The sequence below is a fragment of the Sciurus vulgaris genome (assembly GCF_902686455.1).
Source record: "Sciurus vulgaris genome assembly, chromosome: 14".
Lineage (NCBI taxonomy): Eukaryota > Metazoa > Chordata > Mammalia > Rodentia > Sciuridae > Sciurus > Sciurus vulgaris.
Genome location: NC_136475.1, coordinates 8718656 through 8738058, shown reverse-complemented (window position 1 = coordinate 8738058; position 19403 = coordinate 8718656). Strand labels below are relative to the sequence as shown.

The following is a 19403-nucleotide window of genomic DNA, read 5'->3' as shown; positions in this document are numbered from 1 at the left end:
GCTGCAGGGACCCGCCACCGGGAGCATGGGGGGCCTCTGGCTTTGGGGGCTGGGTCTGCTGGCCTTGCCAGGTAAGCTGGCTACCTGCCCTCCTCCCGCTGGCCCCAGCCTGTCGGCCGAGGGTGGCCGCAGGGATCTTAGCTGAGTTTAGGGCACTTTCCAGGATGTTCCTGGAAGTCACCTCCTGGGGACTGTGGTGGGGACCCCCTGAAAGCCTCAGGAGCAGAGGGCCTCCCTGACCCACTTGTTTTGGAGTGGGGGGGTCCCCACTCCAGCCCCCTCCAGGGTGAGAGTCACCCACACTGAGCCCATTTTCCAAAAGCCTAGGCCAGAGTAGGTCTGAGGCTAGCCCCAGCCCGCCTGTCCTCGGGCCCTGTGACTCCGTTCTGTCTCACTCCTGCCACCATCTTCTAGCAGAACACATTTTTGAGCTGAGTGCTGGTCCTGGAAAGGACCTACCTCCTCGAAGTCGGCTAGGCCTTGTCACCGTTGTGGCTGAGTAGGGAGGCCAGGCAGGACTCGAGGACACCTGCAAGGGGTCTGTCCTTCATGAAGGACTGGGTCTTATAGCCTGACACCCCAAAATCACCCTGAGTCACCCCTTCTGCCTCACTCCTGGGCACTCTGTGCTTCTGTGTATTTGTATCCCTCTGTCTGGGCCAGGTTGGATTCTTGCAGCAACCTCAGCTTCCAGATGTCCAGGAGCCTGTGACCCCGGAGTTCCAGAAGACCTCACCCCTGAGGGAACCCAGGTGTCCTGGGACGAGGACATCCCTGCGATTAACCAAGGTGAGGACACAGTCCTCTTGTGGCCTGGAGGGGCATGACATTGTCCATGTGATGTAAAAACCACTCCCCTTGGCTTTGCAGAGAACCAAGAGGCAGAATCTGGCTGGGTAGGTTCTAAGTGGGTAGAAGCTCTGGAGGGGAATTCTTTTTTCTTTGTTTTTTTGTACTGGGGATTGAACCCAGGGGCACTCAACCACTGAGCCACATCCCAGCCCTATCTTGTATTTTATTTAGAGACAGGGTCTCAATAAATTGCTGAGACTGGCTTTGAACTTGATTCTCCTGCCTCCACCTCCTGAGCCGTTGGGACGCCTGAATGGAGGCAAAGTCTTGCAGGGACTTTTTCGGTATCTTTTCTAGTGGGTTGTAAGTACCATAGGTTTAAAAAAAAAAAAAAAAAAAAAAAAAAAAAAAAAAAAAAAAAAAAAAAACCGGTCTGATGGAAGTAGAGCTCACTGGGCTCTCTGACCTGGGAGCTGAGTTTAATCATCAGCACATGTTGGAAAATGCCTCAAGCACTCCGTGAGGGACAGGCTGCAGGTATGACCAGGCTGGGGGTGCAAAGGCTCGGCACCCCCCGTTTGGAGATCTCTGCTGAAACTGAGGACATGCAGGTAGCCTGGGACAAAACTGGAAGAAAAGGACATGGGAGTCCTGGTGTCGGAGGCGTCAGGGCTGAAGCCCTGGGGAGGCAGGCGAGAGTCTCCTGGCTGTGGGGCCATCTTGACCTTGGCGCTGACTCCAAGCCCAGCACCTTCTCCTGCCCCGTCGTCCTGAGTGGACTGCAGTAGCCATCACCAAGTGTCTTTCCTGGCACTTCCTTTCAGAGGCCATGGAGAAAGCTCCTGTGCTGGGGCCTAGAGCCTGCCTGAGTTGCTGAGGCTGCCCACGCCTCACTAGCAGCACCTGTGAGCTTCTGCCAAGGCTGCACAGCTGTCCCCGTTTCCTGAGCACGATGGTGGCCAGAAGGCGCTGCCTTGACCAGAGATGCCTGGAAGGCTGCTCCAGCGGTGGCCACAGGTGCTCGGAAGGGTCAGGAGTCCGGCCCCCTGCTTCAAGACGGGCCAGATCCCAGGTGCTGCCCGTGGCCAGCCCCCTGCGCTGGGGCCAGGCCCGCCTGCGCTCTTCCCTGCCCTTTCCTGCTTCCCTTGCGGTTCCCCTGGGGACCACTCCCTCCGTAAGTCACTTGCAGAAGGCTCCTTACAGAAGGCTCCTTGGCCTCCAGAAAGCAGAAGCAGAGACAGCCGAGCTGGGCAGGGGCGTGCGAAGCTGGTGCTTGCCCTCCCTGGGGCTGTGCCGGTGGAATTGTGTCCTGCCACCTCAGGGGTCCTGAGTGTGACAGGTGGGTAGGGATGAGATGGAAGATGAGGCCAGCAGGAGACAGGAGCGTGTCCTGAGGAGCGGGAGTCGGGGGCGTCCCAGGAGGCCGCCCCCGGACAGCAGAGGACCTGGCTGGGGACTGGACTGCGGGATTGTGGGAGCTGTGGGTTGAGTGAGCGGGGATGGATCCCACCAGGCTGAGGCAGCACAGGATCTGTAGGCTGGGAACACGGGCCCTGTGACCTGCCTGAGGTCACGCAGGAGCCTCTGCCGGGCCTGTCCCTGGAGCCTGTGTCCCGACATTCCTCTCTCCTTCTCCCAGGGCTCATCCCGGAGGAGACCCCAGACAGCAGCTTCCTTGTGGAGGGGGACATCATCCGGCCGGTGAGTGTGCCCTTGTAGGGACAGGGCCTCTGCCCGCCCATAGGTGTCTGGGGGGCTTGACCGGAAGGGACCCAGCTGTTCCTCATACTTGGATAGACACCTCTCTTCCAAGGGCAGATGATTGGTCTGTCAGGAACAAGGAGCCTGAACTGAGGGAGGGCAATGGCTGACGTGGCACAGCCTCAGCTCAGGAGGGCTTCCTAGAGGAGGAGGTCCGAGCCCGCGGGCCCCGCTTGGTGTTCGGCCAGGGCAGGTCCTCGGGAAGCCCAGGAGGAGACTTGAGCATAGGCTGCGGGGAGCTGGGTGGCCACGATGACTGGGGCAGGGGCCCCCAGAAGGAGCCGGTGGGGTAGGCTGGGGGCCTGGGCTGGGTTGCCGGGCGCAAGGATCTGTTCAGGATTCACTGTACTTAAGCCACTCGGCCGGAGGCTCCTGAGCAGGCCGTGTGACAGTGGGAAGGAGGAGCTGTGGCTGCCAGGCCCTGATGGCTGCGGTGGAGGGTCGCAGGCCAGTGTGATCCCCGGAGCCCCCAGGCAGGGAGGCCCAACGGGGAGGCTGGTCATGTGCCCAGAGCACTTGGGCAGCCCTGTTTGGCCTTGAGGGGACAGCTGGGAGTTGTGGCACTCACATTTCCAGAGTTTTGGGAACTACTGGCCAGGGTGCTGCCTTGGCGTCACTCTGAAGGTCCCCGTCCACAAGCTCTGTGACATCCTGGACCAAGGTCTGGGTGTCGAGCATCATAATTCACATGGCTAGTACCAAGCGTAGTGGTGGCACCTACTATCCCAGCAGCTAGGGAGGCTGAGGCAGGAGGATTGCAAGTTCAAGGCCAGCTTCAGCAACTTAGAATGCCCTGTCTCAAAAAATAAAAAGGCTGGGGAGGTGGCTCAGTAGTAAACACCCCTGGTTTAATACTCTTAAAAAACAAAACAAAAACTCCACACGCTGGCCCGTTCACTTCCTGTGCTTCTGTCCCTCTTCCAATGGCTGCCCCATCCCTCACACCCATGACCCGCATCCCACACCTTTAGGGTTCTGGTGGCCTGGGGTGTGGCACCCTTGGGGGCCCAAAGCTGGGGTGGCCTGTGTTCCTAGAGACCCCTGAGATGCCCTCTCTCCTCAGAGTCCCTTCCGACTCTTGTCGGTGACCAGCAACAAGTGGCCCAAGGGTGCTAGCGGTGCTGTGGAGGTCCCTTTCCTGCTCTCCGGCAAGTACGGTGAGCGGGGCCCGCCCCTCCTCCTGCACGGGGCTGCTGTCTGGGCCTTGCCCCTTTCCTTGTGTGGCCACGTCCTCTGCTACCCAGAGGCCCTTCCACGAGGGTCCTTGCAGTCCCAGGGCCTTCTGAGCCGGGGAACACTGACATCTTGGAAGAAGAGATGGAGAGGGTCCCCATGGGCCTGTCTGGTCCCTGCAGGGCGCATGGCCACACAGCTAGGGTCTGTCGGAGCACCGCCCTCTTCCCTGAGGCTGCTGTCTCTTGACACATTTGGGGGAGGGTGAGCCGGAAGACCTGTCCCCAGCCCCACATGGACTTCAAAGGCTGGGAGCGTGCTGGGAGGGCTGGGGGTTCAGCCAGGGTGCGTCTCCCCCAGATGAGCCCAGCCGCCGGGTCATCCTGGAGGCGCTCGCCGAGTTCGAACGCGTTACCTGCATCAGGTTTGTTGCCTACAAGGGCCAGAGAGACTTCATCTCCATCATCCCCATGAGTGGGTGAGTGCTCCTGGGGCGTGTCTCGGTTTGCTTCTGTGGCCAGCACAGTAGGACCTGGGCTCCGACTCCCACTGCCCACCCTGAGGGTTTGTCCCGGGAGAGCTGGGCCCACAGGCTGAAGCTGGGGACGGGGTGGGCGCTGGCCTTCGTTTACAGAGCCCGCATCTCCTGAAGGCGCAGAGTGCGTCTGGCCGGGGTGGCGGGTGTCCAGGTGAACCGAGTTCCCTAACTTCTGAGCCTCACGGTCTTGCAGGTGCTTCTCCGGCGTAGGGCGCAGCGGAGGGATGCAGGTGGTGTCCCTGGCACCTGCCTGTCTCCGGAGGGGCCGGGGTATTGTCCTGCACGAGCTCATGCATGTGCTGGGCTTCTGGCATGAGCATTCGCGGGCTGACCGGGACCACTACATCCGTGTCAACTGGAACGAGATCCTCCCCGGTAAGCCAGGCCGGCCTGTGGGCCTGGGCCTCTGGGGGAAGGGCAGCGGCTCAGGCCAGAGTGTTGTCCACCTCCCATGAGGGAGGCTGTCCACCCTCCCCACCACCTGCCTGACCCCACGAGGAAGACAGGCTCCCCCTTCTCTCTGGTGCCTGGAGAGGGTCCAGCTGCGCTCGCTCTGGGCTCTGAGCCTTCACCTGCTCTGGTAATTGTGCCGGAGCAAGAGCATCGCCGTCTGCTTGGTGTCTCTTTTCTTCTCACTGGCCCGTCGGTCACTTGAGCATGGCAGCTGGGTGGGTTGAGCAAGAGGGGAGCCGGGAGGTAGCAGGGTGCCTGTGCCAGGCCAGGGTCCCAGGGTAGCGCTTCAGGGCTGGGGCACGAGATGGGCCCTGACAGGCACGAGTGTCAGAGGAAGCCCGGGAGACCCAGGCTGGTATTGGGGAGCCAGCGAGCAGCAGCTGCAGACTGGGCCTCTGATCAGGGGGTATGGGATCCCTGCTGTTGTGCCTGGGTGGCCTGATTTCGGAGGTAGGACTGAGGACAACTGGCTGATGTGGGGAGGGTACTAAGGAGGTATGGGAGAAGTCAGAGGGCTGAGCCCAGAAGTGGGAGCTCTCCTGGGACTGTGGTGTTGGCCACAGGGAAGGTACCTGAGGTGAAGGCAGGTGCACATAGGTAACGCCTTACAAAGGGACTAGGACTGGATGAGGCTAGGTGGGGGGACTGTGTGGCAGTGATGGAGGACTCCGCACCCAGCACCCTGAGACCACACCCTCAAGTGCTCTTGGAACACTTGTGAGTTTTTGCCCTGAGAAACTCCGCATCTGAAAAAGCAGAGTTAATACAAAGCTTCTGGTCATGACCATGAAGTAGAAACTGAGAGCAAATCAAAATCAAAAACATCTCCCACTCATGTTCGTTTTTCATTTTTAATGTTTTCCTCTTGGCTCTGGAGTTAAAGAAACGGCAGGAATTCTCAATCAGGGAATGCTATGTTAAAACCTTCGAAGGTTCGGTTCGTGGCTCTGGCGACCTTGGGGGAAACGCACCTGAATATATTCATAAAATAGGGGCTGGGCTGCCTGCAGCTCAGGGGTAGAGCTCTAGCTGAGACAGCGGCGTTGGGTTTGTGACCTGAGGCGGAGAGAGCGAGGTGGAGTTGCTGCTGGGGGTTGGGGGCTTCGTGACCCCAGCTGGGTGGGCTATAGACCTCTAACCCTGGGTCCAGGAGCTGATGGTACAGGGCATCCAGGACACTGGGCAGCCTGTGGCTTCATGGAAGTTGTGTGTACACAAAGATTCAGCCCACACAAGGTGACTTTAGCAATGAGAGGTAGTGGGTGGTGGTGGCCAGCCACGTGTCCCTTGCTCTGCATTACCTGGGTTTGGATTCCTCCCAGGGCTGGGTGTGCGGGAGGCCGGGACCAGTGCAGGAAATGGCACTCTTGAGTGGAGGGTCTGAACCACAGCTAAGTGGGTTATAAATTCCTGCTCTGCCTGCTGGTTCTTCAATCTCTAGATTGCATGTTTTTTTTATTTATTTTTTTATTTTTTTAAGGCTTTGAAATCAACTTTATCAAATCTCGGAACAGCAACATGCTGGCACCCTATGACTACTCCTCAGTGCTGCACTACGGCAGGTGAGCGTCCCTCCTCTGGCCCTCCCGCCCCGCCCCGCCCTGCCAGCCCCAGCATGACTCTGCTTTGCCCCACCCCTGGGTTGCAGGCTTGCCTTCAGCCGGCGTGGGCAGCCCACCATCATACCGCTCTGGGCCCCCAGTGTCCACATTGGCCAGCGATGGAACCTGAGTGCCTCGGACATCACACGGGTCCGCAGGCTCTATGACTGCAGCCCAAGTGCCCCTGACTCCCATGGGAGAGGTGAGTGATAGGGAGGTGACCTGGGCGGGGGAAGGCTCTGGGGCTGAAGTGGGCTCAGGGAAGGTGAAATGGTAGATGAGGTAGCAGGGGGTAGAAGGATGGGGTCACCAGAGGGTTACCGAGGTCCACGTAGGACGAGCACTGGGAAATGTTAACACTCACTCAGGACGAAAACCTCTTGGCAATTAGAAATGGAGGTAACTCTCTAGATAATGGATGTTTACAAAAAAAAAGAACAAAATCCTTTTTTAGTATTAAAACTTTAGAACCAAGACATTATTTCCCACTATTGTCCCATTAGTAAATATTGTAGTGGTAGTCCTAGCCATTGCAATATGACAAGAAAAAAGCAAGGTTTGAGAATGAGGGAAGTAAAAATTGTCACTAATCATAGGGGACTATATTAAAAGCGGCAAAATCCATGAATTACTAGAACTATAATTTTAAAAAATAAATGCCATCACTACACAAGAATCGATTCTACTTCCATATACCCTCAGAAAGTAGAACTTTTGATAGAGATCATTTATGATACAATAAAAATGGGTCCTCTAGGGATACACGTGACACAGCTTTAGAAAACTTCCATGGGGGAACACTTAAAAAATACTTAGGAATATAGAAACTGGGTGTGATGGGGCACGCTTGTAATTCCAGTGACTTGGGAGACTGAGGCAGGAGCGGGGTTGCAAGTTTGAAGTCACCCTTAGCAACTCAGATGGTCCTAAGCAATTTAGCAACAGGGAATAACCCAAGGAAGGGTCTGGAAGGTGAAGGCTGTGGTGTCAGATCAGGTGGGCTTTCCGGGCAGCCTGGGGCTTGAGGAGGAGGGGGTGACTCTTGTCCTAGTTTCTGGGAGTACGAAGATTTGGGTCTATCAGGTAGTGACTTAACAGGACCTGGTTGGTCATCGACCCTGTGAGCTTGGCTGGGCACCCGCTGGAGTAGAGCTGGAGCCAGTGCTGGCTCTCTGCAGCTGGACCATGTCCCTCTGATTCTGGGCCTGACATCCTGTCTCTTGCTCCAGGGTTCCAAGACCACGCCAATGGTAGGAGTCGCACCCCTGACCCCAGGCCGCACCTGCAAAGACTTCTGGAGGCGCTGTCGGTGGAGCCCAGGAACCCGAGGGCTGGAGGCCAGCGTGTGGCTGCCGGGCCCATTGAGGGGAAGTTCCGCGTGGAGGCTGTGGTGAGGCCAGCTCAGACCGCAGCTGCAGCAGGCACACCAGACACAGCTCCAGAGCAGCCCCAGCTGGCCCAGGAGCCCACCGCACACCCGTTCCCAGAGGCAGGAGACCCGCCAGCACCTGCTCCGGGGAGCCCGGCTCTGCCAGGAGATTGTGTACCCAGAAGTCCCTTCAGAGGAATGTCCAGAGATTGAGCCTGTGGTCTGTCCCCAAGTGGGAGGACATGTTCTGCCTGGAAGAACTGGTTCGCCAAACTGTCAGCCCCTCTGGGCAGCATCTGTCGTCACCGCTGACCTGGCCACACTCTGAGGCCAGGTCACTCTCTTCCCATCATGTTTCCCAGAGGCCACTGGGGTAGAAGGCCCTTCAGGTTCTGTCGCAGCAGAAGGCAGACCTAGCTCTGCTTGCTCTTGACTTTTGCTCTAGCCCCGGAGGATGCAGAGAAGGGGAAGGGACATTCTCCAGGGCCAGGATCCTGGGAGGGATGAAGAAGAAGCAAGTTCCCTGGAAGCCGCCCTAGAGCTGAGGCCCAACCCCCCGCGTGGACAGATGGTGCTGCCCCTACCTCTGCCTTGGAGTCGGGCCTCGCTGAGGATGTTGTTCTGCAGCCCTGGCCTCCAGCCTTGTCCTCTCCTCTGCAGAGCAGGAGGCCTGTGGCCATGGGGCCCCACCAGTGGGAATACCAGGAAGAGGCAGGGCCCTAGCAGGAGCCCAGGCCCTAGAGGACTGGATGCTCATCACCCAGAGGAGGCCCTGGGTCTGGGCAGGAGCCCCTCAGTCCCCAGGGGCACCAAGCGGGGGCCTTCCAGGTCAGCAGCCCCGTGTAGGGCGGGAGGGCAGCAGGAGCCAGTGATGCCAGGAGCCTGGGCTGTTTGGGGCAAAAACAAATAAAGTTGGTGCTTGCTGCACACGCCACGCTGTGCCCATCGCTCGCACAGTGGAACCTTTAACCCTCCGGTCGGTGTGAGGGACCCCGGGAGGTTGGCCTGCCTCCCAGAGGAGTCCCCTGAAGGCTGTGGACTTGCTGAAGGAGACGCATGGAGGGATGAGGCGTGGCCTCGAGTTCGGGGAGAGCTCGGCTGTGTCGGGGGCGTGAGGGCACGCTCACGGGCCTTTGCAGCCTCGGCCCCAGTCTGTCGGGTTTGTCTAGAGTTTTCTGAAATGGAGCAGAGGCCCAGTCCTGGACACGAGCTTCAGGGAGAGGTCATGGGGGGGACTGACCCTTTTCTTGCCCCTGGACTTGGGGCAAGGGGTCAGCCTGTGCTATCCAGAATGGGCGCCCCAGAAGGTGACAGCCCCACAGGAGACCCCGGCAGAGACACTGGCTCAACCAGGGATACAGGCTAAGTGCAGGTCGCGCCCCAATCAGAAGTGTGGCCGCCTTGCGCCTATCGGCCTCTCTGGCCCTGGGCTGAGGTCCCTCGGCAGCCATGCTGGCTCAGAGGAGGTGGTGTGCTTGGCATCAGGAGGCTGCCCGTCATGAGCCCCTGCAGGAAGTGGTTCTTGGTCTCTGAATCTGGATTCTCCACAAGATGGGGCTGGGTAAGGCTGGAGGACTCCCTCTTCAGAGGTCATCCTGACCAAGGCTGCCCTTGTCACATCTTTCCCGGGAAGCCACCTGCCACTGCAGAGCCTGGTCCCCAGGCCAGCTCTAGGCCTATTCTATGAGCCCACCCTGCATAACGCCAGGTGGTCCCGTCCTGGTCCAGCCCTTTGAGCCCCAGTCTGGGTGACGATGGGATGGGCCTGGGGCTCTGGGGTTAACCAGAGCCCAGGGGCTAGCGCCCCTCCCAGGGATCCAGCCTCCTCAGCTGCTCAGTCCCCAGCCACAGAGCTGTGTGGGGTCACTTCTCAATCCATTCACACATTGGGAAGACATTTACTGGATGTTACGGGCCAGGCGGGCTGCTACGGGTACCATGTTAAGGCAGGGTTAATATTCTCATGAAGCTTATCAGGGGTGGATAGAGAGCTGGAGAATAACCTGGCAAATAAAGCATCTGCTGTTGACAAGTGACGGAAGTGCCAAAAATCCCTTGTGGGGGGAGGGGGTGCCACTTGGAACCACTGAGTTTGGTGGCTGAGAGGGGGCTGAGAAGGAGCGGGCTCTGAGGAAGAAGCAGAAACTGTGCTTCCAGAAAATTGGGCATGGAACCACCATTTGACCCAGGTCTCCCGCTCCTTGGTTTATACCCAAAGGACTTAAAATCAGCATATTACAGGGACACAGCCACATCAATGTTCATAGCAGCTCAACTCACAATAGCCAAGCTATGGAACCAACCTGGGTGCCCTTCAACAGATGAATGGATAAAGAAAACATGGTATATATACACAATGGAATATTAGTCATAAAGAGGAATGAGTTTGATTTTTGCTGGTAAATGAATGGATCTGGAGAATAAATATGCTAAGTGAAATAAGCCAATCCCCTCCAAAAACAAAGGCTGACTGTTCTCTCTGATAGGTGGATACTAACACAGTAAGCGCGAGAGGGAGGGAAGAGTAGAAATTCAGTGGATTAGACTAAGGGGAATGAAGGAAAGACTGTAGAATGAACTGGACATCACTTTCCTATTCTCATATATGAACACACGACCAGTGAGACTCCACACTGTGTACAGCCACAGGAACAGGATCCTAATTAGAATAAGAGATGCTCCATGTGTGTACGTCAAAACACTGTACTGTCATGTAGACCTAGGAAGAACAAATAATAGTAATAAAAAAACTGGGTGTCCCAAGAAAAGGGAGTGGTCCCCTGCAACTCCACCTGCTGAGAAACCGAGGAGAGGAGGAGCCAGAAATCGGCCCCCAGGGGCGGATGTGGAGGGCAGGCTGCAGGGGCCTCCTCCCGGGGGGTTCACTGGGAGCGGGAGGATCAGGGACAGAGCCTGGACGTGAAGGCTGGAGCAGGCGCAGGGCGGGAGGGCTGGCGCCCTGAAGGGGAGGCAGTGACAGAGGAGGGAAAGCCCCGAGGACCTGCCGCCCTAACAGAGCCGAGGGTCTGAGCTCAGTGCGGTGGGCGTGGGGGTCGTCCCGCCGGAGGCGTCCAGCGCCTGCCTGTGTGCGCATGCGTGGGCGCTCGGCTTAGGGTGGGAGGGCGGCGCCTGCGGGGTCTGGCGAGTTTCGAGCCGGTCGATGCGCTGTGTTTTCTCCGGGAAGAGCGGGTGCGTGGTCGACGGCGGACGTGGGAGGATGCCTGAGGCCGGGCCGGCTGGGCTTTTGCCAGGGGGTGATGACGGGAGCGGTGACTCCACGGGCTGGGAAGGGGCGGTGGGGCACGCGGGGCTCTGGGGGAGGGTCCCGCGGGCTAGAGAGGCCGGGGCACCTGGGGAGGCAGGCCATGCAGCCCCAGGGGAGGCCAGTGCTGGGAGCCGCAGGGGCCCCGGGGGTCTGGGGCCACTGCTCACCGCTCAGGCCCGGAGAAGAAGCCGCTCCAGGGCTTTCGACCAAGATGCCGCCCATCTCTGTAGGACGGACCTGCCGGGTCAGGGACAACTGTCTTGTCATTCTCTGGAAAAAGTGGCCTCACTTACAGGCCAGGTCACCTTCCCTGGGTCCCTCTTTCCAAGGACATCCCTTGGGGCACCTTCACTTGGTGTGACCGTCTCCCTCACCACCCAGCAACCTTGGGCCAGATGTGGGGAGAGGAAAGTGGCATTTGCTGTGACCCCTCGCCCTGGCTAGGTGTGGCGTCTGGATATGGCGTGTGCGTGTGCGTGACATGGCGACCTGGAGAAGAGAAGCCTTCCTCCGCCTGGAGGGTGGTGACAGGCAGGTCGACCTTGAAGGCAGAGGGAAGGGTGAGGAGGGGTCTGTGACAGAGCAGAGGGTCCTGGAAGGTACTGCAGGTGTGGGGACTGGGGGTCGTCCAGGGGTGACGCCAGCTGATGGGCAGGGTCCTGACTGTCCCTTTCCCCACGTAGCTGGGGATGCTCTAGGCGGCCGCTGCCGCGGGCTGTTGGAGTTTGGGGCTGAACTCTGCCTGTGCTGCTGGAGCAGGATGACAGTGGAAGTCAGATCCGGTTTGGGAAGAACTGCAGACTTGCCGGGGCACCTGCAGCCCTGTTGTATGTGGGAGATGGAAAACTGGAGGAAGGAGCAGAGCTGCAGCAGCCCCCACCACTGGGACAGCTGGAGGTTCCAACACTGCACTCGTGGGTAGGGGTGGGAGGAGGTGACAGCAGTGGCAAGGAGCACACAGAGCCTGGGGCGCCCTTCCAGCTTCAGGTGAGCATCCCCCAGGTCTGCCAGCCTGGAGACTCTCCCCTGGCTGTTCTCGCCTGGGCTGGTGCCCAGTAGGTGTGCCGGCCATGACCTGGCACTTGGTAGAGCTGGCGTTGCCCTTCAAGGAAGGGCCAAGTGAGGGCCTTCAGCAGGGACTTACGGTGGGAGGGAGAGGGGCAACCCTGGCCTCGGTTCCCAAAGCATTCTGCGGACCTGGCCCTTTAAGGGAAATGCCCTTTAAGGGGATTGCTGGTCATGGCGTCTGGGGAGAGGCTTTCTGCTCAACCTGAGTATGTTGGGGGTGGTGAAAAGGTGCCCCTTGGGGTTGCCCAGATTCTGCAGGTGCAACGGGGACAGGCAGGAACTTGCTTTCGTGGCTGTTCCCAGGTCCCCATGGCCACGTTCCTCCTCAGTGAAGAGGCTGAGCTATCTCCATCCCTGGTACTGGTGGGGGCAGCCCTCCCAGCTCCATCCGGTGGGAAGCCCATCCATAGAACCTCTCTGGAGTGGTCTGCTGCAGGGTGAGACCTGGCGTGGGCACAGAGGGCAGCAGCCATCCCATCAGGCCGTGGCAGTCCGCTGGGTGGTGAACGGGATGGTGGGTCAGCGGGAGATCAGCACCCCCACGTGGCCAGGTGACTGATCTGGGTACTCCCTGTCTGAGCCTGGGTAGGGGCAAGACTGCGGGCACCCGGAGGTCACACGTCTTGCGCCCATGGAGTGAGGCTGCAGCTGGTAGGCTGGCTCATGCTGGGGGGCTCGTGGGAGAGCCCTGCTTTCAGAGATGCACTGATGCTTTCTTGCACCGACGATGCCCTGCAGAGCTGGGGGCTGCAGATCAGGAAGCCCAGCCAGGGTTTGTGGACCACACAAAAGCAAGTGCCCTGGAGCTGCCCAGGCTGGCGCTGGTGACAGTAGCTGCAGGGACAGTGCCAGAGGAGGGTACCTGAGCGAGAGCGGTAGCTCAACAGCTCTTTAAAGGCGGGTGGCGAGGCGACCCAGTGGGCAGTTTCTTAGACTCTCCCCTCTTTCCACGGCCACCCGGGGGCTGTGGTGGGTATCTGCGGGGTGGGGGGCAGGGAACTCCTCCCCTCACCGCTGCCAGCGAGACCCGCTTTTTTTTTTGAACTGCCAGAAAAAGACCCCATCCCCTGATCCGCACTGGGGCTCCTCGCTGTGCGCCAGGGGAGGGACCTCTCTTCCCATTGGTCAAAATGCTGGTGATCGCCAAGTCCCCATCCAAACCTTAGCCCGCCTCGGTGCTGCTTGAGTGCTTGCCACAGGAAAGCCGAAGTCCTAAACCCCAGGCCGACCAAGCCGCTTCCCAGCTTCCCACCTGGCTTGGGCCTTTCCAACGCCTCCAGGACGCGACGGCCCGCGGGCCGCCGACTGTCCCAGCACGCGGGCGGCAGCAGGGGGCGCTCGCCACCCGGAGACGCTCGCCTCGGACCTGCAGGTCCCTCGAGTCCAGTCGGGGTGGAGCAAGGGATTCGGGACAGTCTCCCGCTCCCACAGCCTCTCCGCTGGGCTTCCTCATTGCCGGGGTGGGGTTTACTATGCTCCAGCGCCCCCAACGCTCCCCCACACTCTTCTCTGGGCGACAGGAGGAGAGATCAGCTCTCGCCCTTGACCTGGGTGCTCGGGTCCCAGCCTCGCAATCTGCAGAAAAGCAGACCGTTCGTAGTGCCCGCTGACGAGCAGCTCGGCGCCTCCCGGGTCCGCGCGCGCACCGCCCGTTCCTCTTCTGCGCGCATCCTTCCCATTGTCCCGAAGACCTTGGACCCCTCTGGCCTCCCTCCGCGCGGCGGCCGGGAGGAAAAGGGGTAGGGGCGCCAGGCGGAGGCCAGGGTGCGGGAAGGTAGCGTGCGGCTCGCCCGCCCTCCTGCAAAGTGCACTTTCCACCCACCCTCGGTCCAATCGCCCGCCCCACCCCGCCCCTCCTCCCGCTCCCGCCTCCATCTCCTCCCTCCGCCCGCCGCTCCCGCTCTCCTCCCCACTCCCCGGCTGCGGCGGGCTGCCTGCAGGCGCGGCTCCGGGCGAGAGCCAGCGAGCGGAGCCAGCGCCTCGTCTCTGCGCTTCCTCCCAGGACCGCGGGGCACCCCCCTTCGGGTCCTCTGGGCCCCGCGCCCTGCTCTGCATCCTGCTACCCTGTAGCGCAACGGCGCTACTTTCCTGCAGTCCCTGGCGGGACGGGGACGATCGCGGGACAACTTGGAAAACTTCTCTGGGGCAGCCGGCAGGGACGCTGGGCGCTGGTAGAAGAGGATGTAGGAGGGCGGTGGCTGGCCCCGGGTGTCCCTGGACCTCCTAGGCCCCGCTCGGCCCCGCCATGGGGCTCCAGCGCCTTCAGCGTCGCCGGGGAGACCACCCCTGCGTCTGACCCAGCCGGGGCGGTGCTCTCTCCCGCCGCACCCGCTTGGCGAGCAGCGCTGCCTCTGGCCATGTCCGGCCCCACCATGGACCACCAGGAGCCCTACTCCGTGCAGGCCACAGCTGCCATCGCGGCTGCCATCACCTTCCTCATCCTCTTCACCATCTTTGGCAACGCGCTGGTCATCCTGGCAGTGTTGACCAGCCGCTCGCTGCGCGCACCGCAGAACCTGTTCTTGGTGTCGCTGGCTGCGGCGGACATCCTCGTGGCCACGCTCATCATCCCTTTCTCGCTGGCCAACGAGCTGCTGGGCTACTGGTACTTCCGGCGCACCTGGTGCGAGGTGTACCTGGCGCTCGACGTGCTCTTCTGCACCTCGTCCATCGTGCACCTGTGCGCCATCAGCCTGGACCGCTACTGGGCGGTGAGCCGCGCGCTGGAGTACAACTCCAAGCGCACGCCACGCCGCATCAAGTGTATCATCCTCACCGTGTGGCTCATCGCAGCCGTCATCTCGCTGCCGCCCCTCATCTACAAGGGCGACCAGGGCCCCCAGCCCCACGGGCGCCCCCAGTGCAAGCTGAATCAAGAGGCCTGGTACATCCTAGCCTCCAGCATCGGCTCTTTCTTTGCTCCCTGCCTCATTATGATCCTCGTCTACCTTCGCATCTACCTGATTGCCAAACGCAGCCACCGCAGAGGTCCCGGGACCAAGGGGGGGCCAGGCGCGGGTGAGTCCAAGCAATCCCGTCCTGTCCCTAGGGGGACTCCAGCCTCTGCCAAGGTGCCAACCCTGGCCTCTCCTCTGTCTTCTACTGGAGAGGCCAATGGACACCCCAAACCTGCTGGGGAGAAAGAGGAAGGGGAGGCCCCTGCAGAGCCTGGGAGCAGGGCCTTGCCCTCCAGCTGGACTGCCCTTCCCAGGGCAGAGCAGGGCCAGCAGAGGGACCTCTGTGGGGCTTCTCCAGAGGAGGAAGCTGAAGAAGAGGACGAGGAGGAGGAGTGCGACCCTCAGTCGGCGCCAGCAACTTCCGCCTCTGTCTGCAGTCCACCCTTGCAGAAGCCACAGGGATCCCGGGTGCTGGCCACTCTGCGTGGCCAGGTGCTCCTGGGCAGGGGTGCGGGCGCTGTGGGTGGGCAGTGGTGGCGTCGACGGGCGCAGCTGAGCCGGGAGAAGCGGTTCACCTTCGTGCTGGCCGTGGTCATCGGCGTCTTTGTGCTCTGCTGGTTCCCCTTCTTCTTCAGCTACAGCCTGGGCGCCATCTGCCCGCAGCGCTGCAAGGTGCCCCACGGCCTCTTCCAGTTCTTCTTCTGGATCGGCTACTGTAACAGCTCCCTGAACCCCGTCATCTACACCATCTTCAACCAGGACTTTCGTCGTGCCTTCCGAAGGATCCTTTGTCGCCAGTGGACCCAGACGGCCTGGTGAGCCTGCCTGCCCTGCCCGTGTGGGGTTGGTGCCAGGGCCACCCTGTCTCTCGCCCTGCTGTGGCTGTCTCCCGGGGCTCTCTGGTCCCCGTGCGGTTCCTTCAGGTTTCATCCTAGGCCTGCCTTGGACGGGGAGGGGGCAGAGGTGCTGTTGACAGGGGTCCATCTGAAGTGTCCCTTGCTGGCTCTGCTGCGGGGGACCGCTTCTCCACCCCATGCCTGAGCACAGGCAGATGGGTGAAGCTCAGCCCTTCCTGAATGTGGTGACCAGGTCAGAATGGAGCACCTCTGTGCCAGGCCCCTGCCGGCTGATGGGTGGGCATCCCTTTCCTAGGACCCTGTGTGCCTTGGCAGGTCATTCGCTTGGGGTGTCTTTGTTTCTTCTGCACCCCCATCCCCTCCAATCCCTTCAAAGAGCAGGAAGTGGGCCTTCCACTTTCCTCAGGAGGGCCTGCTGCTGAAGAGGATGAAGCATGGAGACTGTTCACCCACGTGGGGCACCGTGGTCCTCCCTAGTGCTGGGACGGGGGTTCTGGGAAGGCACTCTGGGCCATCTCTCCCCCTTGCCTCTGCTTTCGGATCTGTGGCTCCTTTAAAGGCCAGAACCGGGCATTGGCTTCCCCTCCCGACACCCCTCTGGGAGACAGGTGGGCACGTGGATGCCTCTGTGGGGAGGTCTGGAGGCCTGGCCTTGGCTTCATGGGAGATCCCCGATCATTAGCATTCACCCCTGCAAAGGCAGGGTGACGAGAGCTCGCCGCCCACTCGCTGCAGGAGATGAAAGGCTTGCAGAAGGCTTCGGGCTCCATGGGGAACACGCTCGAGCACCATCCAACGTGATTATCCGGTGATATAAAAACCCCTTTCCTCTGCGTTTACCGCCACCCGAGTTCCTGTAGACTTTTGTTCTGTCCCTGGGGTGCGTGAATTCTACCCCAAACTGGAAGCAGAGAGCGGCACACAGTACGGCTATTTGAAGTCACAGAGTCTCTTTGAGAACGTGTTCTTCTGCCCACAGAGGTTTGAGTTATGATGCCGGGTGACAGCTTCTCCATGTGTCACCTGCAACATTAAGAGGATTTGCATGGCTTGGCTCCCACCCCAGGAGGGAACAAGTCTTTTGTCATCAAACAGGAAAATTTTTCCTGAAGACAGCTAAAAATACCCACGCCATGGAAGCAGTCTGAGCTGAGAGCCCGGGGAGGGAGGCAGAGCCCCCTGCTCAGGTGGGGTGCAGAGGCTGCGAGGCCCGGGGACAACTGGGGGAGCCCCGGCTGCCATGCTTAGCTGGTCTCTGAGCTCCGAGTGGGTTCCTGTGGAGCGTAACTCGTCGCATGCCTTATTGATGGCGGGGAACCCAGCAACGGCGCAGCCCTGAGCTGAGGGGCTCTCCCTGCTGGTCCTCTCCTCCACCCAGACCCCAGAACCCAGACGGTCCATAGAGCACAGATCCCTGTCTTCCCCAGGGGCTGCTTGACCTGTGCCCCAGGGTGGGGGTGGGGTGAGCTGAGCAGCATAGGGTGTTGGCACTTGGATGAACCTGCCAGATCTGGAAGGTGCCCGGGGTGATCTGGGATGCAGAGAATGCTGGGGACCAAAAAGAGCCCAGCTTGGTCCTTGGCCGGTTGCAGCTGTGAGGCCAGGACATTGCTTGGGGTGTGGCTGGGGGCTGGGCCCAGGAGAGGGACTGATGAGACCATCTGCTGGACCGTCTTTTGTGCAGCCCCCTTGTGACATGCAGGCGTTTTTAAAAGTCTGAGCTATTTTATCAATAAAGGGTATTTTGTAATAAGCAAGCAGCGTCATCATTGTCCCAGGGATGTCACACTCTGGGTGTCGGCCCAGGGAGCTGGGGCTCTTCCAGGGCCACGGTCCTCTCCTCCCCAGGTGTGGCTGACTGTCCCGCCCCGCTCCCCTCTCACAAGGAGTGGGGTGACCGTGCTAGAGATGGCCTGAAAGAGAGAGGGAGGGCTTCCTGGAAGAGGAGGCCTTGGGTGGGTCCTGGGAGAGGAGCAGGAATCCACCAAGAGGCAAGGTAGGAGGGAAAAGGAAGGCCGCATGCAGAGGCTGGGGGTTGGCTAGGTGAGTCACAGGGTTTGAGAGACAGCCCCGGGCTGGGTGGCCGGACCCAGCAGAGGTGGCTGGACACCACCACATGGGGAGGAGGAACACAGAGTGGGAGGGAGGGAGGACTTTTTTGTTTGTTTGAACTGGGAATTAAGCCAGGGATGCTTGACCACTGAGCCACATCCCCAGCCCCCTTTTTAAAAATATTTTTTGTTGTTGATGAACCTTTATTTTACTTATTTTTATGTGGTGCTGAGGATGGAACCCAGTGCCTCACGCATGCCAGGCAAGCGCTCTGCCACTGAGCCCCAGCCCCAACCCTCCCCAGCCCTTTTGAAAAACTATTTTACTTAGAGACAGGTTCTTGCTGAGTTACTTAGGACCTCACCAAGTTGCTGAGGCTGGCTTTGAACTCACAATCCTCCTGCCTCAGCCTCCAGAGTTGCTGGGATTTTAGGTGTGTGCCACCGTGCCTGGCCAGAAAGGCCATTTTTGTGGAATGGCATTAAGCTGCTGTCTTTGGCAAGGTGGGAGAGAGAGAATGGAGCTGCTTCCCTCCCACTGTCCTTTGCTAAGACTCGGCCCCAACGCTTGGAGCTGGAAGGACTGTGGAGGCCATTCCCCTGATGAGATGTGAGGTCCCCAGGTCCCCCGAGTGGGGTGAAGAACGAGTCCTCCAGGCCTTGAGGGCCCCACGCCAGGCTGGCCTGGCTCCAGGAGCAGGCAGGTGACAGCGAGCTGCTATCAGGACACCGTGGGCAGGGCTGGCAGCCGCGGCAGACCCCAGGGAGGGGAGGCCGAGGGAGGGGCAGTGAGGCCAGGCTCTAGGTCTGAGGTGCAGGGGCACCTGCTTTTCCCACGTTGGCCTAGAACCCCCACTCTCACCAACGCCATACCTTCCTGAGGCCACACCTCTGCTAGGAATGACCAGCCGAGGCCCAGTGTGCCTGCCCGCTTGGTGAACACAGGCTTTACTGAGGCCTAACAAGAAAGACCCACCCTGCCCCGTTCCCAGCCTCTTCCAGTGGCCAGCGCACCCTGTGCCAAGTCCCTGAGGCCTCGTACAGTGAATGTCTCAGTCCATCTTGGGATGGCCCGGGCTCCTGCTGTCCCTCGGCTGGAGGTCTGGAAGGGATAGGTCCTGGGGCCAGGGAGTGGATGGGCACCTCTGGACAGGAGGCAGAAAGCTAGCCTGCAGCAGGACTGTGTGCAAGCCCTGCCAAATACACGGTCTCACTGAGTCCTCATGACCTTGCTGCAGTGGTCACTTAGCAACTTAGTAAGGTAGGGTCTCAAATTTTTAAAAAAGAGCTGGTGATGTAGCTGAATGTAAGCTGTCCCTAGGTTCAATTCCTGGGACCAGAAAAAAAAAAAAAAAAAAAAAAAAAAGATCTCCCTGATAAAAGGGCAGCCCCAGCCCAAACCACAGGGGGAGGAGACCCCTCTGCCAGCCCTGCTCCGGGAGAATCAGGGGCCTCAGTTCACAGGGGACACCCTCAGTCCCTCCTTCAGGTCAGCTGCTGAGAATCTGGGTCCCCTGAGAATTCCTTTTTGGAGCACCTGGTGTGAGAAACTCCGACGGTCTGCTCAGAAGTTACTGG

General features: G+C 60.0%; 2 protein-coding genes across 5 annotated transcripts; both read left to right on the top strand.

Moving 5' to 3' along the window:
* On the top strand, window positions 1-8457 carry ASTL (astacin like metalloendopeptidase). The gene is made up of 9 exons (XM_079110261.1): window positions 1-71; window positions 664-789; window positions 2432-2493; window positions 3617-3710; window positions 4087-4204; window positions 4458-4639; window positions 6198-6279; window positions 6366-6520; window positions 7548-8457. The coding sequence occupies exons 1-9, from the start codon at window positions 26-28 to the stop codon at window positions 7898-7900; spliced, it is 1218 nt and encodes a 405-aa protein (XP_078966387.1). The 5' UTR covers window positions 1-25; the 3' UTR covers window positions 7901-8457.
* Window positions 8458-13909: 5452 nt separating this feature from the next.
* ADRA2B (adrenoceptor alpha 2B) lies at window positions 13910-17544 on the top strand. 4 transcript variants are annotated; one of them, XR_013759058.1, is made up of 3 exons: window positions 13910-15732; window positions 16090-17169; window positions 17202-17544. XR_013759058.1 is itself a non-coding variant. In XM_079110098.1 (2 exons), exons 1-2 carry the CDS (start codon window positions 14378-14380, stop codon window positions 15634-15636), a joined length of 1116 nt encoding a protein of 371 aa, XP_078966224.1. In that variant the 5' UTR covers window positions 13910-14377; the 3' UTR covers window positions 15637-16228. The 4 variants fall into 4 exon arrangements, 2 of the variants coding, with proteins under 2 accessions (XP_078966224.1, XP_078966223.1); XR_013759059.1 differs by lacking the exons at window positions 16090-17169; window positions 17202-17544 and adding an exon at window positions 15841-15952 and having other exon boundaries at window positions 13910-15409; window positions 15553-15732; XM_079110098.1 differs by lacking the exon at window positions 17202-17544 and having other exon boundaries at window positions 13910-15409; window positions 15553-16228.
* Window positions 17545-19403: the final 1859 nt, after the last annotated feature.

Excerpts from the sequence above, each read along its gene's own strand:
- ASTL (XM_079110261.1), top strand. The coding sequence starts at position 26 with ATGGGGGGCCTCTGGCTTTGGGGGCTGGGTCTGCTGGCCTTGCCAG. Across the intron at positions 2,494-3,616 it reads AGGGGGACATCATCCGGCCG|AGTCCCTTCCGACTCTTGTC; the intron begins GTGAGTGTGCCC and ends CTCTCTCCTCAG. Across the intron at positions 4,205-4,457 it reads TCCATCATCCCCATGAGTGG|GTGCTTCTCCGGCGTAGGGC; the intron begins GTGAGTGCTCCT and ends ACGGTCTTGCAG.
- ADRA2B (XM_079110097.1), top strand. The coding sequence starts at position 14,378 with ATGTCCGGCCCCACCATGGACCACCAGGAGCCCTACTCCGTGCAGGCC. Across the intron at positions 15,733-15,840 it reads CAGTGGACCCAGACGGCCTG|GTTTCATCCTAGGCCTGCCT; the intron begins GTGAGCCTGCCT and ends CGGTTCCTTCAG.